General features: G+C 40.8%; 1 protein-coding gene across 3 annotated transcripts in view; it reads right to left on the bottom strand.

Moving 5' to 3' along the window:
• Positions 1-20,506, bottom strand: part of pacs2 (phosphofurin acidic cluster sorting protein 2) — a 64,774-nt gene that overhangs the window by 9,824 nt on the left and 34,444 nt on the right. Inside the window, exons 2-19 of one of the 3 annotated variants that reach the window (XM_042225615.1) lie at positions 14,519-14,606; positions 14,140-14,229; positions 13,206-13,331; positions 11,398-11,560; positions 11,034-11,107; positions 10,827-10,907; positions 10,004-10,063; positions 9,762-9,916; positions 8,273-8,363; positions 7,727-7,786; positions 7,351-7,475; positions 7,075-7,207; positions 6,503-6,607; positions 6,233-6,339; positions 5,987-6,141; positions 4,150-4,260; positions 3,153-3,261; positions 2,494-2,526 (exon numbers count right to left, since the gene is read on the bottom strand). In XM_042225615.1, the coding sequence (XP_042081549.1) occupies positions 2,494-2,526; positions 3,153-3,261; positions 4,150-4,260; positions 5,987-6,141; positions 6,233-6,339; positions 6,503-6,607; positions 7,075-7,207; positions 7,351-7,475; positions 7,727-7,786; positions 8,273-8,363; positions 9,762-9,916; positions 10,004-10,063; positions 10,827-10,907; positions 11,034-11,107; positions 11,398-11,560; positions 13,206-13,331; positions 14,140-14,229; positions 14,519-14,606 (1,866 nt within the window). The remainder of the gene's footprint in view (positions 1-2,493; positions 2,527-3,152; positions 3,262-4,149; positions 4,261-5,986; positions 6,142-6,232; positions 6,340-6,502; positions 6,608-7,074; positions 7,208-7,350; positions 7,476-7,726; positions 7,787-8,272; positions 8,364-9,761; positions 9,917-10,003; positions 10,064-10,826; positions 10,908-11,033; positions 11,108-11,397; positions 11,561-13,205; positions 13,332-14,139; positions 14,230-14,518; positions 14,607-20,506) is intronic. The other 2 variants (XM_042225617.1, XM_042225618.1) reach the window with 2 other exon arrangements.

Genomic DNA, 20,506 nt, shown 5'->3' with positions numbered 1-20,506 from the left:
GTTCAGCGACACGAAAGGTTGTTGCTCTTGCCTTGAAGAAACCTGCCATCGCCCCCCCAGGGAAGAAACAGAGAGACTAAAGAGGAGGGGGAGAGAGAGACAGACAGCCTACAGTAGGTAACAGTTTGTTTTTCCAACACAAACACATCTCTGCTGTAATCACTTCAAAGCAGCCGGAGAGAGAGAGAGCCTGATGTCTGCCTGGTATGGACCACGACAGAGTACGTGAGTATTGTTTGAGCCACTTCATCCATTCATTAAATTTAATGTTTGATATCTGAAAGATGCACATGCACATCAACCCATGTAAACAGTTGAAGACAGCTGAATTATGAACATGCACTTTATAGAAGCATTTATACTCCTCTAATTAAAATAAGCTTTTTCCATGTCCAAGAGTGGCACTTCTCAATGATCTCAATAATCTCCAAATATGTTCTTAATAATTCTCACTGAAACAAATTTGCGCAATTTCCAGTAAGTTATTAAAATTATTTATTGAACATCCAGCAGGATCGTCTAAAGATTTACCTCAAATTTGTGCATGGATATTTACCTACAGACAAGCGCATAGAAAGAGTGATGCTCTCCAAAATAAATGGATATATAGTTGTGCTTATTGAGCTATTCCATTAAATATAATAAAAATAATCAAATCACCTGAACCTCTCCAAGACACAGCCTATTAAAATAATTTAGAAATAAATAATATTCATACAATAAAATGCCTGTTTAGCTATTAAAGCCCTACAGACTCGTATGTGTAATTTGTGTGTACATGTATAAATATGTTTGTCCGATATTAAACTGGATTTAACCAAACAATGTTGTTGGTGGTTGCAGCTCATAATTAAATAAAAGAAGAGTGCATCAACATAACACCCTATTTTTTACTGACAGTATCCACATCTCATACATCTTAGTAGATAAATAACAGACAGACATGATTGGCCGGGAAGCATGAAACAGCAGGGAGGGAGAAACAAAAGAGGCTGATTGTAAATGTTCACCTGCCACTTTAACAGCACCATCGTTCCTTGAAAATTACGGCGGCTCAGCGCTGAGAATGAATTGTTCTGTTTCAGCAAACGCCTGCATACATGCAGCACTAAAAGCTCTTCAGCGGATGCTGATAAAATTTAATTATTAAAACATTGGTCCAATCAAAAGGAACCGAATCTGCTTCCTGCACATTAAAAGTTCACTAATTAAAATATTAAATCATGGTTATTCAATCCATACCAAACCATGCCAATTCCTGGTTTGACAGAGGATTATGTGCAGGGTTATTACTGCTGTAACATCCATTTAAAACAGTTTTCGTTAGCTTTTAGCACATTTAGCACAGAGATGGGCTCAGCTCAGTTTACTAATCACCCAATAGTTGTTTCTTTATGAGCAGATAGAAATGATATATAAATCTTCCCCTCTCTATTACTACAAAATGACTTTTGACTGTTGTGTTAAACACTGCACTACGAAGCTATTACTCTCTCTACCACAACAGCCTTGTTTGCAAAAACAGTGGGCAACTAAAGAATGAGAAAGTAAACAGCTATTCCAACATCTACCACTAAGGTTGGTCAATTAATTAAAGAATTTAGGGTTTTTAAACATCTGATTCCAAGAATCAGGGGAAATATCAAGATGCAAGGCTAAAAAAATTATCTTCAGATGGCACTGCATTAAAAACAAACATGCACAGCAGTGGAAATAACCACATGGTGTGAAAAGCAGTTCTGAAGAACCGTTAAACCTCTACATGTTAATAAAATACATGAGGCAGTGCTCATTTGATATATGTACCAGAAAGTCTTTTGGCCTGACCAATCAAAGCTTGAATTCCTTTTTTAAATTGACGTCCTCTGGACCAAACAAGAGGTTTGAGCTGTGTACGAGTTCACAGCTCAAATGAGAGCATGCATATTAGTAGAGATGCTATCACATTAGTGCACCAGACTTATGAAATATGCACATGTGTGGAAGCTCCAATGCTGAATGAGATACACATGTTTTTGAACAACCTATGCTGCCAGAAGGGAGAATTGCAACAAAGGAGGATCTGAACTGAGAAATGGGGAAACATTTAACTTTGAAACTTATAGAAAACACACACAGTGGTCACCGTGCTCCTGTTACATTTATATTTTACACAACATCCTAACTAATGTGGTTATTTTATTTATTTTTAAATATCTTTATATGCTGAGAAATGTAATCAGTGTATAAAGCTCCTTTGCATCCCACTGGCTGATTTCATAAAAACGTCAAAATCAAAACTTTATCTGGTGCAGCTTCAAACATCTCATACTGCTTCTGTGTCGTTGCAGCTTTACTCTGGAAAGCTTACATTGGAACTTTTGATAATTTAGCCAGCTGTTAAAGCGACAAGATCCAAAAAACAATGGGAGGGTTCAAGGAGAAATGCGTGAACCACAGAGAAAGCGCATGAATCACCAGGCTACATGAGAAACAGACTATCGTTCACAATACCTTACTGCAAAATCAAAATGAAAGCTCTTTTTCCTTCAAAGAAAGAAAACATACAACACAAAGATAAATCATGTTATTCACTCACACAGTGATGGAAACACAGTGATGCTTAGAAGACACACTACCCACCCCCACACAAACAGACAAACCCTGCAACATTAGTGAAACTATTCACTCAGTATTTCTTTCAAAAAGGGGCTGAATGGAAACCAGAAGGTGCACCTCATTTCTGTGGCCTTTAATCTTTGCCTGAGCTAAGCTGGCTGTTTACTACTAGCAAATGTCTAATAATCTACTCTCCGTAGTTAATGTTTGCTTTAAAACCTTCTTGTGCGTGTGAGTAACTTGCACCACAGAAGCATACTTACAGCATATACGTAATAATATATGCAGTGCAGGTATTTTTAATTCAATTTGTAATGTTCAGGAAGATTCTAGTAACTTATCACTGTGGATTTCTCTTTAAATAAACATTTGAAACCCTGTTTAAAAATACTGAAAGCTCTGCATTAGAAGCATTTGTTAGAGCAAACATAGACTCAGATTTTTTGACTGTAACGCCTAAAACAAAGGCTTCCATGCATCTCTGATAACAACTAGATTGTAACTTTATTTTGTCATTAAATGAGGGTGAAATCCTGAGAAAAAAAAGCACGTACCTCTTCTGCTTGTAGGTGAGCATGGCCTCTGCGATAGGGAGCTGATGAGCTCCGTTAGCTCCCACCATATACTGTGTTACCCTGGAAACTACATCTGGGTTCTCCTGGACTGTAAGGGAGACGGTGATTAGTACCTGATTACAGAGTCAGCAACATACAGTATTCACTCACCAGCCATTTTATTAGGTATACTTTACTGGTACCGGTATGGGTCAACTGTTGCCTTCAGAATTACCATAATACTTGTTATAGATTCGACAAGGTGCTGGAAATATTCCTCAGAGATTTTGATATGTGGGCTACACATCCCTGATGAGAAAGTCCAGTTCCCCCACATCTCACAGGTGCTTCACTGGACTATGATCCAGTGACTGTGGAAGCCATTTGAGTATAGAAAACTTTCTGTCATGTTCAATAAACTCCTTTGAGATGATCTGAGCGAACGTAGGAGCTTAAATTGAGACCACCAGACATGCAGCATTCGTCTGTTGTCCAACTTTGGTGCAAACTGTAGCCTCAGTTTAATGTTCTGAGTTGACAGGAGAAGCATCTGGTGTGCTCTTCTGCTGCTGTAGCCCATCTGCTTCAGTGTCTGGGGTGTTGTGCATTTAGAGATGCTCTTCAGTGTTACTGTCCAGGCAGCTCAAAGAAAATCTGCCACTCACTGGATGTTGTTTTTTCTTTTCCCTGACCATTCTCTGTAAAACCCTAGAGATGGTTGCATGGGAAGTAGATGGCATCATCGACCATGACACATTCAAAGTCCCTTAAATCCCCTTTCTCCCTCATTTTGAGTTTCAATTTGAGCTTCAGCAGGTTAATGCCTTGTTAGATATTTGTGTTAACAAGCAAATAGGTGTACCTAATAAAGTGGCTGGTGAGCATGTAACATCATAATTATGTTTCTGGTTAAAATAATTTCCGTGGCTCTTTAAGAGCTCTTTAAACTTTGAACAAATGAGTGTTATGTTGTTCAAAGAAAAGCGTGACAGCCCACCAACAACTGGAGCCTCTGATTTGTGAAACAGGTCCCTCCAGGCAGCATCTTGGAACAAACTGTTGTATCGATAGTCAATAGTGCCGAGATACTTGGAGACTGGATGTGCACCTAAAGCCAATGGAAAAGAGAGAGAGTCGTGATTTAAAAAAAACAGTGCAGAGCTGCTGCAGTTTGACATCAATATCACCACCGCGTTTCCACTACAACAAGGTTAAAACTAATATTAACAAGCAGCACTGCAATTTACACAAATACAGCACTTTTAAATATTGAAAAATTAGTAGAGCACAAGCTGAAAAAGCTGCTGGTCTGCTTTTCACAAATGTGCGAATATGAAAAAAAACAAACAGAAAATTTGAAATATCCAGACGGCTCATGAAAGTTTTTAGCTTTAGTGGTCAAATCCCACAAAGTTGTTTTTGCTTCCTTACAGTGAGGCCCTGAGCGCACGTCGCTTTCTCATTTCTCTCATTTGTGCCTCCTTGTCTCCTCTGTCCTCAGTCCTCCTGCCTGTGCCTCTGTATGCCATGCTAAAGGACGTTACTGGATCCCAACATCTATCTGGAGGTCAGAGGTCGGAGGACAGAGGAGGCTTGCCTGAGGAGATATAATTGAGGATGCACACTTATATCCTCTGCAGAAGTATTTTTGCAGCGTATAACAGAGTTGCACACAGCTGGGATATATAAACCAGGGAAGGAGCAGAATAATTTATGTCTATTCATAAAGTGTTTGAGTTATTTATAAATTGGTCAACTATTTGATTTTTATTAGAAGTAGCCTTAAAAATAAAAAAGTCACAAACACAGTTATATCAGGGATACAGCAGACTTTGAAGCAAGGATGTCTAAGGATTTTGATAAATGTGTGTCGCCTCAGCTCCTCTCTCCTTCTTTCTTCCCTGGTTGAAGGGACTAAGATGTGAGGAAAGGAATCGAGAAGGCACAAACTGAGAACTGAGAAAGGAGCCTTGTATGACTTCCTGTTTAGCAGCTTCACAGCTGATTCTGACTGACTGACAGAAAATGGGTCTGGAAAGCAAAACCCAATAAAATAACTTATGTGAGAAATCATATAAAGTAATTTTTTCCAAGTAAGTAGCAGTAGTTTCAGTTTGCAGTCACAAATGAATATATCTTTAAAAAGGGTTTACAGCTTATAGAAGGCAAAGATTTCAGCCGATTCTGCTCCAATCATATGGATATGAAGATAATAAATTACATCATTTTAGTATGTAATGCTTCTAGCGCATAGGTCAGCATGTTGTTATAAAAACATAAAACATCAACGTTTTAGTATAGCCCTTCGAGGGAAGCTGCGCCTCCTCTTGAAGAAAAGTGGAAGCATTTAGGAACCACAGCAGCTCAGCTCAACTGCAGAGTGCTGAGGTGTAGAGTGTGTAAACGTCGCCCAAGCTCTGCTGAATCTCTAATTGCAGAGCTCTAAAGCAGCTCTGGCATTAACATCAGCACAAAAACTGTGTGCCGGGAGCTTCACAGTATAGCCTCGCAGTTCCTGTCGGTGTAATGTGTAGGTGGCCCAACGCTTCTGTCCATATAGCGTACGTGATGGGGTATGCTCAAAGGCTACATGGATAATCTTGCATAACAGTCTAGCTCCACCTCTAGCCCCCAGTCCTCCACCCATGCTAACCATTTGCTTCTGCTGTAAGCGCCACCTGAAGTTTAATGGGCCTCCGTTTGTCCGTGCTCGACCTCTGTACCAACTTTAAAGAAAATCATCAAAGTAGTTTTTGCCTAATCCCACTAAACAAAAACATGACCTCACTGGTGCACCTAACAACAGAAGAGACAAGAGCTACGCCGTCACAAACCTAGAGGGATGATGAGGAACCTCATGTAGCCGAGCCAGTCAGGAGTTTTGTGGGACAGGTGGTCCACAAAAAGCCTCAGAACTGCACTGAGGTAGTGCTGCGCTCCGGCCACCGCTATCTTTATAGGAACAGGCGTCTGGGAGTTACAGTTGCAGCTAGGGAGAAAAACGAGCAGCGCAGCTCTGCATTACTGCAACATTAATCCACAGTGTGCGTGCTTTCATAAAGCATGGGAGGCAGACTTACAATCTCTGTATGCGGGAGACGATGGTGTTGAACGCAGCTTGGATGTCAGCCGTGGTGCAGGTGCAGACCACTGGCAGATGGTGGTTTTGCAGCATGTCTGAAAGATACTGAGAGAGGAGGGACTCCATTATAAGCCAATAATTAATGCTCTGTAAATCTTTAAACACTTAAAAACTACTGGTCAAAGAAAATTTAATTAATTAAATGACCTAAATGAAAATTGTATACAAGTAAGTAAGACCTTTATCTTTGAAAAGGCCTGCTGCTTACCTGGCCCTGCCAGTCAGACGTGTTGATGAGGATGATACTATCAGGGAGGTGGTTATCAGATACCAGGATGTGGTTAAGTTGGTCATACACTGTCTTTCTGGGAATCTAGGGAAGTAAAATAGGTAAACCTTAATGTTAGGTTCATGTTAATGTAAGATCTCGTACTTTTCTTTTCTGGCACAATCTATTAGACATGTCTATGAATACATTAACACACGGACGGTCATTACAATAAGCACCTCTGTCCTATACATATATGCTGCCAAAACAGTGACTCTCTTGCCTGAATTGAGAATTATCTTCATATTAACTGTTTTAACGTTCCTGTGCACTGGCTTATGCTTTCTGGCTGAAATTAGGCGGCCTGGTTTTGAGTTCACCCTGCTACCCTTTGTTATGTGTCTTCCCTCGACACGTTTTCCCTCCTTTCTTGTCTATTTTTCCCCGCTGTCAAATAAAGGCTAAATGCCAAAATCTTTAATATTCAGAAAATCTTTCCCACACCTGTGAATACAAGAAAACTCACAGTTTTTGGTTTGTTTTTGGTTTCCCCTGCACTTCTACCCTCCTACCTGTAGGTGGCATCTGGTATCCAGAGACCGCTCATTGTCCAGGCTGTTGGCCCTCTCATTCTGGGGCCTGCTGGGTTGGCGCTCCTTCAGCGACGTGCTCCTGCCTCGCCTCCCTGCCAACTTTGGTTCCTGCCTAAAAGCAAAAAAAGCAAAGGAAAAGAGAGACAAGTTAAACAATTCTTTGCATTCAGACATGAAGAATCATGCGTGCGCATTTACAGCGTTGCCTTTACAGGCTTGAAATAAGTGTGTTATCATTAAATTATGTATATTTACCTGTTGGATGAAATGATAAGAGACTCTGTTTTGGTCATTTTGCCACTCGGTGGGAGTCTCTCTAAAAACGTGTCCATGTTGTCCATCTCCAGCTCTGTGGTTGGGGTCACCGCCTCTGGCTGCTCCTGAGGGGAAACAGAAGCAGAGAAAAACTGGAACAGTGTTTATGAGCTAAGAGCTGGCAGATGTGTTTCTGCATTCTTGCTCTTCAACACTTTTTCACATCTTAAATGCCTTAAGGATCGTCTTTGGATTACAGGTTTTATTGACAGTCTTACAGAGAACACAGGAGATCTTCTTTAGCTTTTCTTACATATAATAAAAATACAATATTGAGTCAGTGCATCAATCTGAAAAAGCTTAGATTCACACTCACAAAAGGGATGTTATCAGACACGCCGTCATCCCCGGTGCACTTGGTTTTATCTGGGTCAACCTGGAGTGAGGTTGTGGGAAGAATAATAAACATCACCTGGATTTGATGGACTCTGGGAAACTTTAATTTCAGAGAAAGTAAAGCATTGTCTGACTCGACATATCATCATGAATTGTTAGTTCAACTGAAGCCCTACAGTTTCGCAAACAGGCAACCAGAGGGATAAACCTGAAGGCTGAAGGAAAAACCTGAGAGCCATCAGAGCAGCTCACCTGTCTCCAGCTGTTCACTCACATGTTACTTAACTCATTTGTTTATTTTTCTTTTCTCCTTTGTCCTATTCTGTCTCCTGTTTTCCTCTATCTTTAACTTTTTTCTTCCCTTTCCTCTTTATTATTCTGCTTTCCTTCGTTTATTCCTTTTTTTCTTGATCGTAGCTGCATCTGTTCTTATGAAAAGGAGTTTAACAATTAATGTGGAAGATAAGCAGAAACTACTGGAGGCCATTTGGTGTTTCACAATGTGCTCGTGTGTCGGGGGTCTCACCGGGCTGGGAGGCTCCCTGTGGCTCCGAGTGCTGTGGATGCTGCCAATCTCAGTCTGAGAGCTCGAGAGGGAGAGACCCTCGAAATATGGCCTGAAACAGAAGAAAAATACATTTGTTTCACATCATGTAAATATACCTGCTGAGGTTTATTGACTTGGCAGTCTCCTCTGAGTGAGGGGGTAAGTACACGGCCAGAAATGAGTTCAGTCTGTCAAGCATCCATTCCTAAGAAAGAGAAACAGGGCGAAACGGCTGATCTATGCCAAATTACACAAGAACTGGACTGAAAATCAGTCTTATGGAGTGAGGAATCCAAATCTAAACGTTTGAGTTGTGAAAACTCTATTTTGACTTGCATATTATATTTCCAAGTAAGTTTGCACATGTCCCAATAAACTCTGCACCTGTTTCCCAAACATAAACACATGAGTCTTTTGGACCGTTTTATAAATCGTTTTTAAACATTTTCACTATTCAGAATATTTTTGGAAAAATATGGACCAACTGTAACAAATTAAAAAGAATTTCTGCCAACGTTACATTAGAGCAGGTAAAATGGACGCAGCTGCTGTGAACTGGTTTGCCGACTTACACAGAGAAGCCAGATTTGACTGATACACCAAGTAAATCGCAGATTCACACCTTGTCAGTCACAAAGAGGCCACATCCTAAAGCGCGCCCCTCCTTTGTTGTCTATTTTAAGGAATATTTGAGGGAATATCTTGTAAACGGGAAAACTATTTACAAAATAAACATTGTGCTGTATTAACAAAGAGCTGAAACTTGTAAAGGTACGGTGGCTCTGAGAGGCCAAACAGACTGCAACTTAAGAAAACTCCAGGGAAGTGTTTCTGGGGAGACAATAACCCGACGGACCAGTTGCAGGAACCCAAAACATAGTAGGTGTCCTTTATCACGATTCATATAATACTGATGATGGATTTTTAGGCTAATAGTTAGGCTAACACTAACTTACCTCTCATCTTTTCTTTCCTCACAAAACCAATAGATCCTCCACTTCTTTTAAGTGTCTCCCAGCGCAATTATTAGCATATTTTGGTTCCTGCAACCGGTCCGTCGGGTTATTGTCTCCCCAGAAACACTTCCCTTGTGCTTTTGGAAATCAGTTTTTTCCTATTTCTGTTTTGTTTTTTCCTATTTCCGTTGTCGTTTTCCCCATTTGCGTTGTGTTTTGTGTGCTTTTGCAGCATTTTTCTTATTGCTGGAGTTTTCTTAAGTTGCAGTCCGTTTGGCCTTTCAGGGCCACCATACAAAGGAGAACATAAACTCAATTGAGGTCACAGATTAAAGTGAGCAAAAGGTGCTTTTCTTACAGATTTATATACAATAAAAGATATGTCTGCAACAAGAGGACTGCCCCCTGCTGGCGATTAGAAAGACCAGAAGCTACATCTGTCTTTTATATACAGTCCATGTAGTCTAACCAGCAGGAAATCCATGGACACCATGGATAAGTATGTCACTCACTTGAGTTTAGGTTTCGGCGTGCTGAGGACGCTGTCGTCATCATCCATGTCTGGGCCGCTGTCGCTGGGGTTCTCAAACTCCACGCTGTCCAGGTCCACATCCTCCTCCTCCACATCGGGAGGTGGCTCTGCAGGATCTTGCTCCGAGTCCAACACCTTCACAAATACAAAAACATCACATATCCGATGGCTCTGCAGCTCCACAGTCAGACGACCAGACCAACGCAAGACAGTGACACTCACCTCATCTGAAACTCTGAACCTCTTCAGAAGAGCCACCACACGCTGCTTAAAGTTCTGCTGCTAAAACACAGGAGAACAAACGCAGAGCCGCAAGTCAGATTGTGACCTAGTTCTGAATTACTTCGGCCAGTACAAAAAACAGCTGCAGCCACTGCTGAGCCCAACTTAGTAATTTTACCAGCAGTAGATACATTTGCAGTGTTGGCCGGGTATCGATTTTGCAGTGTGTGCTCATGTCAATCAATAATCAAGCAACATCATCCTCCATCTGCTTTCTGAGGCTTTCATCTGCTGCTCTGGCTTGCTGAGCCTTATAACATCCATCATCTGCTGTTTAGGTTTGTTGAAAAGCAGCTAATTATAGGTGTGGCGCTTTTTTTATAGAAGTTTTCTGCATCCAGAACCTTCTTGCACTATGTAGTAGTTTTACCTCAGGTATAAACAAATGAAAAGTAAAACCCACGAGTCAACTGGACTCCCAGGCCCAGTGCAGCAACAGAGCTTCAACAGAATCTGGAATTATTTTTTTGCGGTTCAGGACACGTGCCAAGATAAAGAAAGAAACTAAATTATCTTTACAAGAGAAGCCAATTAACCTTGGTTAAGCTGTTAGAGTGCAGAAAGGTGAAAATGGCGACAAAATTAATCTAAAGCTCTCTAATTAACACGGCTTTCTTCATCAGGCCAAACTCTTAAAGTTTAAGTTGTCACGCTGTGGTTGGATGGAGAATTAACCACACATTCACTGTCACAGAGAAAGCTTTGTTTCCCTGCAGGCAGGATGTTCAGAGTAGATCTGCAGTTGCTGTTTCACATCTCTTACTCTGGTGATGGAGGGAGTCCTTACAATCGACCTCCTTTGCTTCTTTGGTTTTCTCACGTCATACTCGTCATCCTCGAGATCCTGAAAACATGAAGGACACATGTTTAAACCAATACAGAGAGAATACAGACTGACCTGAATAATGTAAAACATGTTATCCCCCCAAACTGCAAAAGCCTTTAAAAATAAACAAATAAATAAAATCACCTGTGGCTGCACGGCGTCATCGCTGGCCTCCTGCTCTGAGGAGAAGCTCTCGTACTCTTCTTCTGAGTAGTTATCTGGAGACAGCAGGCAGATTAAAGACTGAGTGTAGAAGATGCTTCATACATTTTTCGATGACCCCTTTAAAATTTGACAACCAGCCAGTTTCTAAATATATGCATGATGTTGCATGCTACCTGGATTTTATTGCTTTCATGGTGATTAGAGAAAGAGAAGTGGGGGAAAAAAACACTCTAAACCCTGTGAAACGCCACTCTGTTTAACTCATCAAGCATATTAGGTGATTATGATGGCGTCACACTGTTTTTGCCTCAGAGCATCAGGGGTAATGAGAAGCAAAGCATACCAGAGCATTTGATCTTCTGTCCCCCCTGCAGGGCTGCCTCCTCATGGTCTATTGGCTGACTGGACAGGGAAAAGATCCAGATCTCTGCCACTTTTCCAAGCATGTCTTTCTGGTTGCTGCAGAGAGGCAGAACCTGGCCTCCCTCTGTCGGGTGCTGCATCACCTGCGAGAGGCCAAACATCATGAGCGAGAGAGGAAATGCCCAGTTCAGTCACCTCCTGCAGGTACTACACTACCTAAGAGGCTTCACACAAACAGCTGAAGGTCAAATGCTTTCTTCCACGGCACCTAAGCAGAGAACAAACCCAGGTCACTTAAGGACAATACTGCTGAAAATCAGACCGATCCTTTCTGTTCCAACAGTCTCACGAGACTGCATACATCCCCTTGCAGCAGCTTACACTGTATCCTATGTGGTAGGTTTTGTTCACAGATTTAAATCCTTTAGCTGAAACTGTAGGGACTGTTTCTTTCTTTCGAGTCAGTACAGCTCTGTGCTTCTTCTTTTCCCCCCCCAATCTCAGCTGCATTAATGCTTTTTTTATCCTTCTCTCAGCTGCCGAGATGTGACCTTAATAAGCTCCGCTGAGCTTTGTCAGCCAAATGGGAACTCCTTGGTGGATCAGCATCATGTGCAGTGAAATCAAGCCATTCATTTGTGTCTTCAAGGTTTTCTTAAAACACAAAAAGCCTGTTTCTATTTTTTCCTCCATTTTTAGCGTCTTTCTGATGCCGCTGTACATATGTTTGATGATTTTACAAATGCTTAATATCTTATGCAAAGATCATGGAACTGCATCTAAAACATAAAAGATTCATCTACTAAAAGTATAAGAGAATAAATGCATTAAACCTGTGCTATTGCTATTAAACTGTCAATTTTCTTCATGGTGGTTACAGAAAAATTTCAAAGACAAGTTACCTTCTTTTTATTTGGATTTTGAAAAGATGGGAAAAAAAAACCCCAGGCCTGCTGGACAACATTCAGTACAGAGTCTGTGAAGCAGCTGTTCACTACCACAACGAGGTACAAGGCATGACAAAGATATGATATATTACTGTACTCAGCCTCAGCATAATTCAAAGCAGCAGCAAAGAAACTCAAAATTATTTAAAAAAAACTGCTAAGAAATCCAAAACTGACTATAAATTCTCACCAAAAACACAAAAAGAAACTAAAAAATGCCTACAAACAACAACACAATGCACAAAATGACTTGCAAACAACAAAGACACAAAATTTATTAAAGTAAAAGCCAAACCACTGCAAAGAGAATGACCACAGACAACCAATGCAACAACAACACCAACAGCTTGACTTGTGGTTTGAGATTTGAGGTCGCTGTGTGTTTCTTTAATTTGAGAGTCTATATAGGACAGGATCTTTTACAAGTCTGTGCCAAGGGCTCATAATCAGTCACTTGGTTTTTGGATGAGCACAAAAAGCTGCCCAACATCTCTTTGGGTTATGAGCCCTAATTCAGAAGATACTTTTATTAGAACTTATAAGCCTCTAATTTGAACAACAATAAAACGTGTATTTATTTGATAAAAATCATAATCTGGGTTGAAACGGGGAAAAAAAAAGAACTGTATCCACACAGAGGGACATGTTAAGGATAATTTAAGGCTTTCAATTATTACTTATTTTTAAGTGTTTTAAGTGTTTTGGCACGATGGTAGAAAAATGACCGGCACTTTTCTGCTATTAAAGAGAGTCTTCAGAACACAAGTGCAGCAGAGCTCCTGAACCCACTGTTAACACTTGAGGCGAAGAACATGAGCATATATGCAGGGCAAGACTGTACCTCTGACATATCGATAGATCCAATCGCGAGAGTCTTGTAGCCTAAAATGGTTCGGTTCTTGTATCTTTTCCGCCGCTGGAGCATGATCTGCAGCTTGTTTCCTTCCCGCTTTAAGAAGTGTGGGTACTGAGTGTGAGAGAAACAGGAAAACAAGGAGGAAAAAGTGTAAGTTACTCATTCATACTTGGACCCACAGCTTGGAGTATAGATTTGAACAATAAAGCAAAGGTCTGTTGATATTCTATATTTCACTCAAAGTCCATAAAAAGACAAAAAAACAAAAACAAATACATAGAAAAAGCCAGCACTGGTGTTCAAAACCATCAGCGAGGCAAACTGGAGCACTGCGGGACAGTTCCTTCATTAGAGAGGTGCTGTAGTTTTCCTTCGAGTCAGCTGCACATAATCATAAACTGATGAACTGTTCACTTAAAATGACAAATGCTAATTATTGCATTACGAGCAATTCAAACATCCTCAATTAAAAGTCGCCTAATCTGCCTCTTCATCACCCTGTGGGTTTGTTTTTGAAACCGAGCTGACTGAAAATAGTCCAGAGACACGCCATTAAAGTTTGCCTCAGCCTCCAGCTTGTAGTGAACGCGTGTGTGTGCGCAAATTGATGCAGATTTTGTTGTTGCCAGGCTTAATATCTGTGCACGCTCAAAGACTAATACATGCTTTCAGCACTGCGGAAAATACATTTCTTCATTTCTTACAATACTCAAAATGATCTATAATGGAACTGTGTTACCATGGCAACTATGGCAATAAACCTCATCCCACGCATAGTTAACAATGTCAGATGTTACCTCGGAGAAGAAGAACAAATGCAGAGTTAAGACCTGTTCCCATATGGTTTATTTGGGAACATATGTTTGAGTTTTCTCATTGTTGTTTTTTTTTAAGGTGATGATTTTTTTTTCTCCTTTACCTGCAGCGAGAAGGTGAGAGCCAGATCAGTCTCCACAGACCCACTGGGTGGCAGCACAATCTCATGGGACCTTAAAATCCGTTTGGAGCCCTGCAAAAACACACATGAATATTTAAATAATTTAAAAAATACTAACCCTTTGGTGTTTCATTTAATGAGCACTATATGCTGAAAGTATGCACTCTCTCTGAAAGCTGCTACTTACTTTGCAACACTTTATAGAGTGTGCATATGAAGGACCTAAAATGATGCGTACTACCATTTAAAACAAAACATTTCTTTAAATGACCAAAATGAGATCAATCAACATGACTACCTCAAGCAGGACACACAAACCACATTCTGTTGTGTCGTGTTTATAACTGTATGTAGAGCGTACCTGGATTTTTACTGCTATGACCACAGAAATCAGCTCTTTATCAAGTTCCCTCATGACGACCAGCTTCTTCAGGGTCAGACTGCACAATCTAAACACAGACACGCAGAAAGAGATGAAGGCAGGAAAACATGTTTAGTTTAGTACTGCTGGGGTGTTTTTAATAAGCACAAACACATGAGTCATTCACAACAACCCAGATGGTGAGTTTACTAAACACGCTCAGGAAAAGAGATGACGGCCAACAATTGCACAGAACACGTACAGAACTGCGCAAAGGTCTCGAGCCACCCTTTACTTCTTCAGGTTTCCATCCATGGAGTCAGATTTTCTTGTAATTTATAGTTCCCCAGGCTTTCTGATGGTCTATCAAAGTTTTTCTTTGAACATCGGCTGCTTTTTATCTTATTTTCAGATCAGTCGTATAACCTGTGACTCATTCAGGCATAAAAACTGCACCTAACTATTAAAAAAAATGCAACACATAACACAGTTTGACAGGCATAAAAATAAGATTTTTGCACTAAGATGATTCCCAAAGAGCTATCTCCAGCAAATGAACAGTATCTAATATTCATGTCTTTAAAGGAATAGGAAAAAATCCAGTAAAGACTTAACACAAGACGTGCAAGATTCATCCCGCCCTTCAGTTGATCCAGCTAGTGTTCAATAAAGCCTCATCAGAAATTGTCTCAATGGCTTTCAAGTAGCTATTTTTATGGCTGACGTATGCCAGATTACACAAGAAGTGGACTCCAATGATGGAAACAGGTCTTTTGAATCCAAATTTTAACTCTCCTGACCTATTAATTGTTATCAATATGTGTGTGGAGGAGGTCAGGAGAGACCGTGAATGTCTGGTCGAGGCTCTGTCATTGTTCGGGGCTACATTAGACCCAGTGGTGTTGGGGTCGTGCCAAAACTAATAGGTTTATGAACACAGAAAAATAATGTCACACTGTTTTTCCATGTTTGTTTGAACACGTTTCAAAAATTTCCCATTTTCGAAACAGAAAGGATCCTCTGTATTTTGCCCAAAGATGCTGCCGGCGTGATCGAGCCACCGACCCACTCTGCCTCCTGAGACTCTGTAGAAACGTTTGTGGGTTGTAGCATTGACACATTTAGTAGAAGAGAAGAAGAAAAAAAAACTGCCTTTAGGCCATGTTGCCAGAAAGACTTTCATTTAAACTTCTGTTGACATTTTTCTTTTAGAACTCTTTAACTGTGACTTTAATGGACATCTCCTGCATAATAGGCACTCCTGCAAATATTAATAAGTCTTCTTAGAGCTGTCGCTTTCTAGAGTGGGGGATTAGCTGCCATTATATACAGTGTACATAAGACACAAGTGTATGATCATGTTGATTTTTACCACAGATTTAATGACATATCAGTACAGAAACTCGGGGATTCACAGATTATGCAGAGGGAGGTGTTGCAAAAGTATGTCTTTGCTTTGGGTTTTCACTTCCAGTGCTGATGTGTAAAATTTGTCTGAAATCGAGACGTGCACGACCGGCAGACACGGCGGCTTATAACAGCTAATGTGATATTATTTTGATGTAAGCCGGATAGTGGGTATTATGAGCCCCTTACTCTTCTATTTGATCCAAGTGTCAACCAAATATTCACATTTAGGAACTTTGGCTTTTTAATTAATTTCGAGGTTGCAATCAAACATGTGACCAGAAGTGGCCCGTGAGCACCTAAAAGTGATCTCCGTTCAGAATAACGACAAAAGAAAATCCCATCTAACTGAAAGTGAAGTTCACACGAACATTTTCCTACACTTCTTAGTCTAACTTGAAGGGAACCAAGGGTTTTGCAGCAGGCTGAGCTAAATCCTCTTAGTCGTCATCAACCAGTAGAGCAGAAGAGCAACAGTGAAGGAGAACAGTGGTGGGTAGCATTGTTAGGGTGGTGTGTGTTGAGGAGGGGGGGCTGCTTTAACAAGCCTGTCACGACTTTTTTCAGGCACTTCCTCAGAAAACGTAAGAAGAAGAAAAGTTTTGTGTGTGTGTGTCTGTGTTTTTTTTCCCCCTAAAGGAGCCATTCTTTCGAGGCACTCTTTGGCTGCTTTGACTAAATCATTCAGAGCAGGCTCAGTCTGGAGGTCAACCATTTATCATCTGGCTCTCCTTTTTACGGCAAAATTAAACAGTGTGTTCACAGTGCTGCTACTTCGAATGACATCACTCCTAAATTATTCGGGTGCATTCAGGAGTAAAAGTAGCTATTCACCAAGTTTTGTTGGTTAAAACAGCCATGGGAGGCACAGAAGAGAGAAATGTCTGAGTGAAAGTCCAAGGCGGCTGCATTATTAAACCATCAACCATATTCAGTATCGTTTAGCAAGACTGCCTCATTGACCTTGCAAGTAATCTAAATCCTCTCTGACTTTCCTATTTTGAGAACAGGAAACGAAGAGGTGAGGCGGCACCGGTATCAGTCAGAAGCTTCCAAACCGCACAGTCTGCTGAGCGACAATTATAAAGTCGTGTCTCTGCAGCGGAGAGGTATCAATCATCCTCGAGGGAAAGGAAAACACTGCGACAGAGAGATGAGATGCCACGACAATGGCAGGTCTGAAGAAGCCCTAGCAGGCTGAATGAAGACTTTTCTGTTCTTCAGCTGAGACAGGACCCAAGAAATCCCAGGCACAATGGAAGCAAACCAAATGAAGGCTCGCATTGTGTGCGAGCTGCCTCACACACAGACAATATGCAGCATTCTTGTACTCCTGTTTTGTATTCTACCCTGTTCCCATTGGTCCCAAGCCAACAACAGCATCTGTCTGAGCTATGCTACAGGTGGCTAGATGTTGATTTGAGTAGGCACTGACAGCTGAATGATACCTGCTGCACAGACTGCACATTTGGCTTTTTTGTTTTTGCAGCATTGGGGTCAAATCTACTTAATGGAACTAAAGTCAACCACTGATATCACACGACTGGTCAAACAACCCTCTGACGTTTGTTTGACTTTCTTCGCTGAGTAACAGTGGTCACATTTTTGGCCCTTTCACTAAGCAGTGGAGTAAAAATGTATAAGCTTTGCAAATGTAGAATCTATTGCACAGCATCCCTTTTGAGTCCTGTGGTTTTTATTTTCTGTTTCTTAAGGACATGACTTTTAGATACCGTTCACCTGCTGCAGATAGTTTTTTTTTTTTTTTGCCCTTTTTTTTTTCCTCCACTTGTCCAGTTTCATTAAAAAAAACAAATTAAAGTCACCTTGCACACTCTGCAAACATATGCCAAGCTTTTGACTAATACTTCTTTTGGAATCACCGTGCTTTTGAAATAATAATATTTTCTGTCTGTCAAGCTGTTATCTTTGATAGTTTTCAGAGATTCAATCAAAGAAATGATAAAAATGAGGGGTGGTTAATGACTTTTGCTCTATACGTTAGATACTATATGACAACATTGTGTTGTTCCTAAGTTCCAAATGTATTGTATTTATTTTCGCATAATTCCCATCTCTGCCTGAGCAAACTCCATGTAGCCTGGTAGGAGACATCTGTGGTACCGCCTACATATGTCTGATGTTCTGCTCATCCATGTTTTCCCCCCATCGCAGAACAAAACTAAACAAAAAGACAGAAAAGAAAGACTGGAGCGATGACTGGAGCGGGCATCTTCTTAGGCCTGAAACTGCAAAGCCAACAAAAATGCAGCACTTAAGATGTCAAGCAGTAAATCTAAATGCAGACGTAAACGTTACCATTCACTTTGTCCACTTTAGTGTTAATTGGGCCATTTTTACATTATGCAATCCCATTACCGCTCTGTGCTATAACACTGTGACGTATGGGCAGGAGAAACTGTCGTCAGCTCAGCCTTGAATGTTAAGTGCATAATTTCATTCAGTTGAGTATGAAGCCAGGACTAAAAAGGTTAATAGCTCTGTTTCTGTGCAGCGCACAGACTCTCAGGAAGCCTTTAACAGTGAAGCACTGTAACATATTGTAAATCATGATCTGATAATTGCCCTTTCAGAGGGAAGCTTCCAAGTGAAAAGTTACTGGTCATTGATGCTAACAAGGAAAAACGATAGACGTCATTTTTATAATTTCTGAATGTCATATGTTGTAAAGACATAAAGAAAATCGACAATTGCACCGGACTTAATAATGTTAATTGATAATTAATATTAATACAGTGGTTTTACCAACAACATAACTCCAGGAAGCTTCCATTAGTTTTCTTGAAGGCTGTAAAAGTTGGTGAGGCCGTGAGGAGTATCCGACTCAGCCTGAACAGCTTCACTGTTCCAAAGAACAATATATGACAACAATGCACAGTGCTGGCGTTTCACTCAGCAGCTGCTGCCTTTTTCACTCTGCATTGAACTCGAAGGCGTTCCCACCACTTCGCCATCTCCCGCAAGTGAGTGCACACATCGACACTCGTGCTCACACACAGCCGTGCTGCTGGCGCTGGAGCAAAGAAACCTGTTCCCTGTTCTGTCCCCTCTCTGTCACCCCAGGGGAGACTCCGGCCTTAAGAAACACACGGCCTGCTGCCTCGAGCGTTGCCTGCCAAATCCCGATCCAGTGGCCAAGCTCGGCACAGATGCTCTGGCAGAGGGAATTAGCATCGGGCCCAGTGTGGTGCTGTGATAGCACCATCACATTTGCTTCTTCTGCCAACAGCAACACTCCGACAGGAATTTGTTTTGGTGTCACTGAAAATAAACACCATTCACTGGTGAAACAGGACAGAATCATATTGATACCCCACACTACAAGAAATGTCCTGAAATGTGTCTATTATGAATCATGAACTTTTTCATTCGGATCACTGAACCTACCCTGTTAAAAAAAGAATAAAGGAGCAAAATAACAGGATAAAGACCCTGATACTGCATAGTGGACAGAAAATCACATTTTCAGATGGAAAGATGTTAAAACCACTTAGTGTAATACCATCGTTTTAGCTACATTGCTCAGTTTGCATCTATTGTTGCCATGACAATGTCTTATTCAAGATATGTGCAGTATCTATCTCAGTACTCTATAACTGCTCTGTTTGTATAGTTGTAAATCTTGTCCTTGAAGAAGGTTCTGGCTGATACGTATCTATGAACTTTATAACATTTAATTGAAAATTATTAAATATCCTGGAGGATCTTTCTGACCTCTGTGTGTGGATAGTACAGATGGATACTACCACCCACTCCTCTAAGCATTAACATGTCATCCTAAAACAGAGTACCTATTTCCAGGTGCTGATCTTATACCCAATTTGCACACAGAATTAACCCCTTAGCAGTCCTATTAGTCCCCTAAACCATCCAATGTCCCGTGGGCGGTACGTCCGACTGCTAACAGTTTAAAGTGTAGTCTATTTGATATTTATCTTTTATTGCTCTCAGGGCTGCAATCAAAAGAATAAAAACTAAAACTGTCCTTTAGACATTAGTTTAATGAAATCCTCAATTTATAATCCATCAGATTCTCCTGTCATGTAAAGATAAGGCTGTGATCTTGATAAGTCTGTTAACTTAGGCAGTTGGCATCTCTTCTCCAGTCTCACTGACCAAAGCACTTAAATTGCTCACTCATTCATTCAGCACTCTTAATGTCAAACTACTGCACACTCTTCCTCTCACCCCAGCTCTTCTTCATTGTCTGCAGCAGCTGTGTCGCTTTCAGTCTGTATTATGTGTTTAATCTCTTCGTATAGTTTCTTTTATTTCATTTGTAACATCAGCTGCTCTTCTGCCAGTGAACTTACACATAACTGTGATTGATCAGATGCTGCCAGCATGACTCCTTTCATGTGTACGCTCCGGGGAAATGCTCAGTTAATTTATGGAGGTGATTGCTAGTTTTCTGTGACTGCCACTCTGTGGTGGAATGAGTTTTGGCTGAACATCCTCCAGTAACTGGTCAGCACTTTATGGAAAGGGTGTGAAGGATTGTCCAATACTGTCTGTAATTTGCACAGCATGCTCCTTTCTAACTCTGCCATCACAGTCAAG

Source organism: Haplochromis burtoni, unplaced genomic scaffold (genome assembly GCF_018398535.1).
Source record: "Haplochromis burtoni strain Fernald_Lab_line unplaced genomic scaffold, NCSU_Asbu1 Contig_176, whole genome shotgun sequence".
NCBI classification, from domain to species: domain Eukaryota; kingdom Metazoa; phylum Chordata; class Actinopteri; order Cichliformes; family Cichlidae; genus Haplochromis; species Haplochromis burtoni.
The sequence above is the reverse complement of the archived record's forward strand: the minus strand, read 5'-3'. Positions and strand labels throughout refer to the sequence as shown.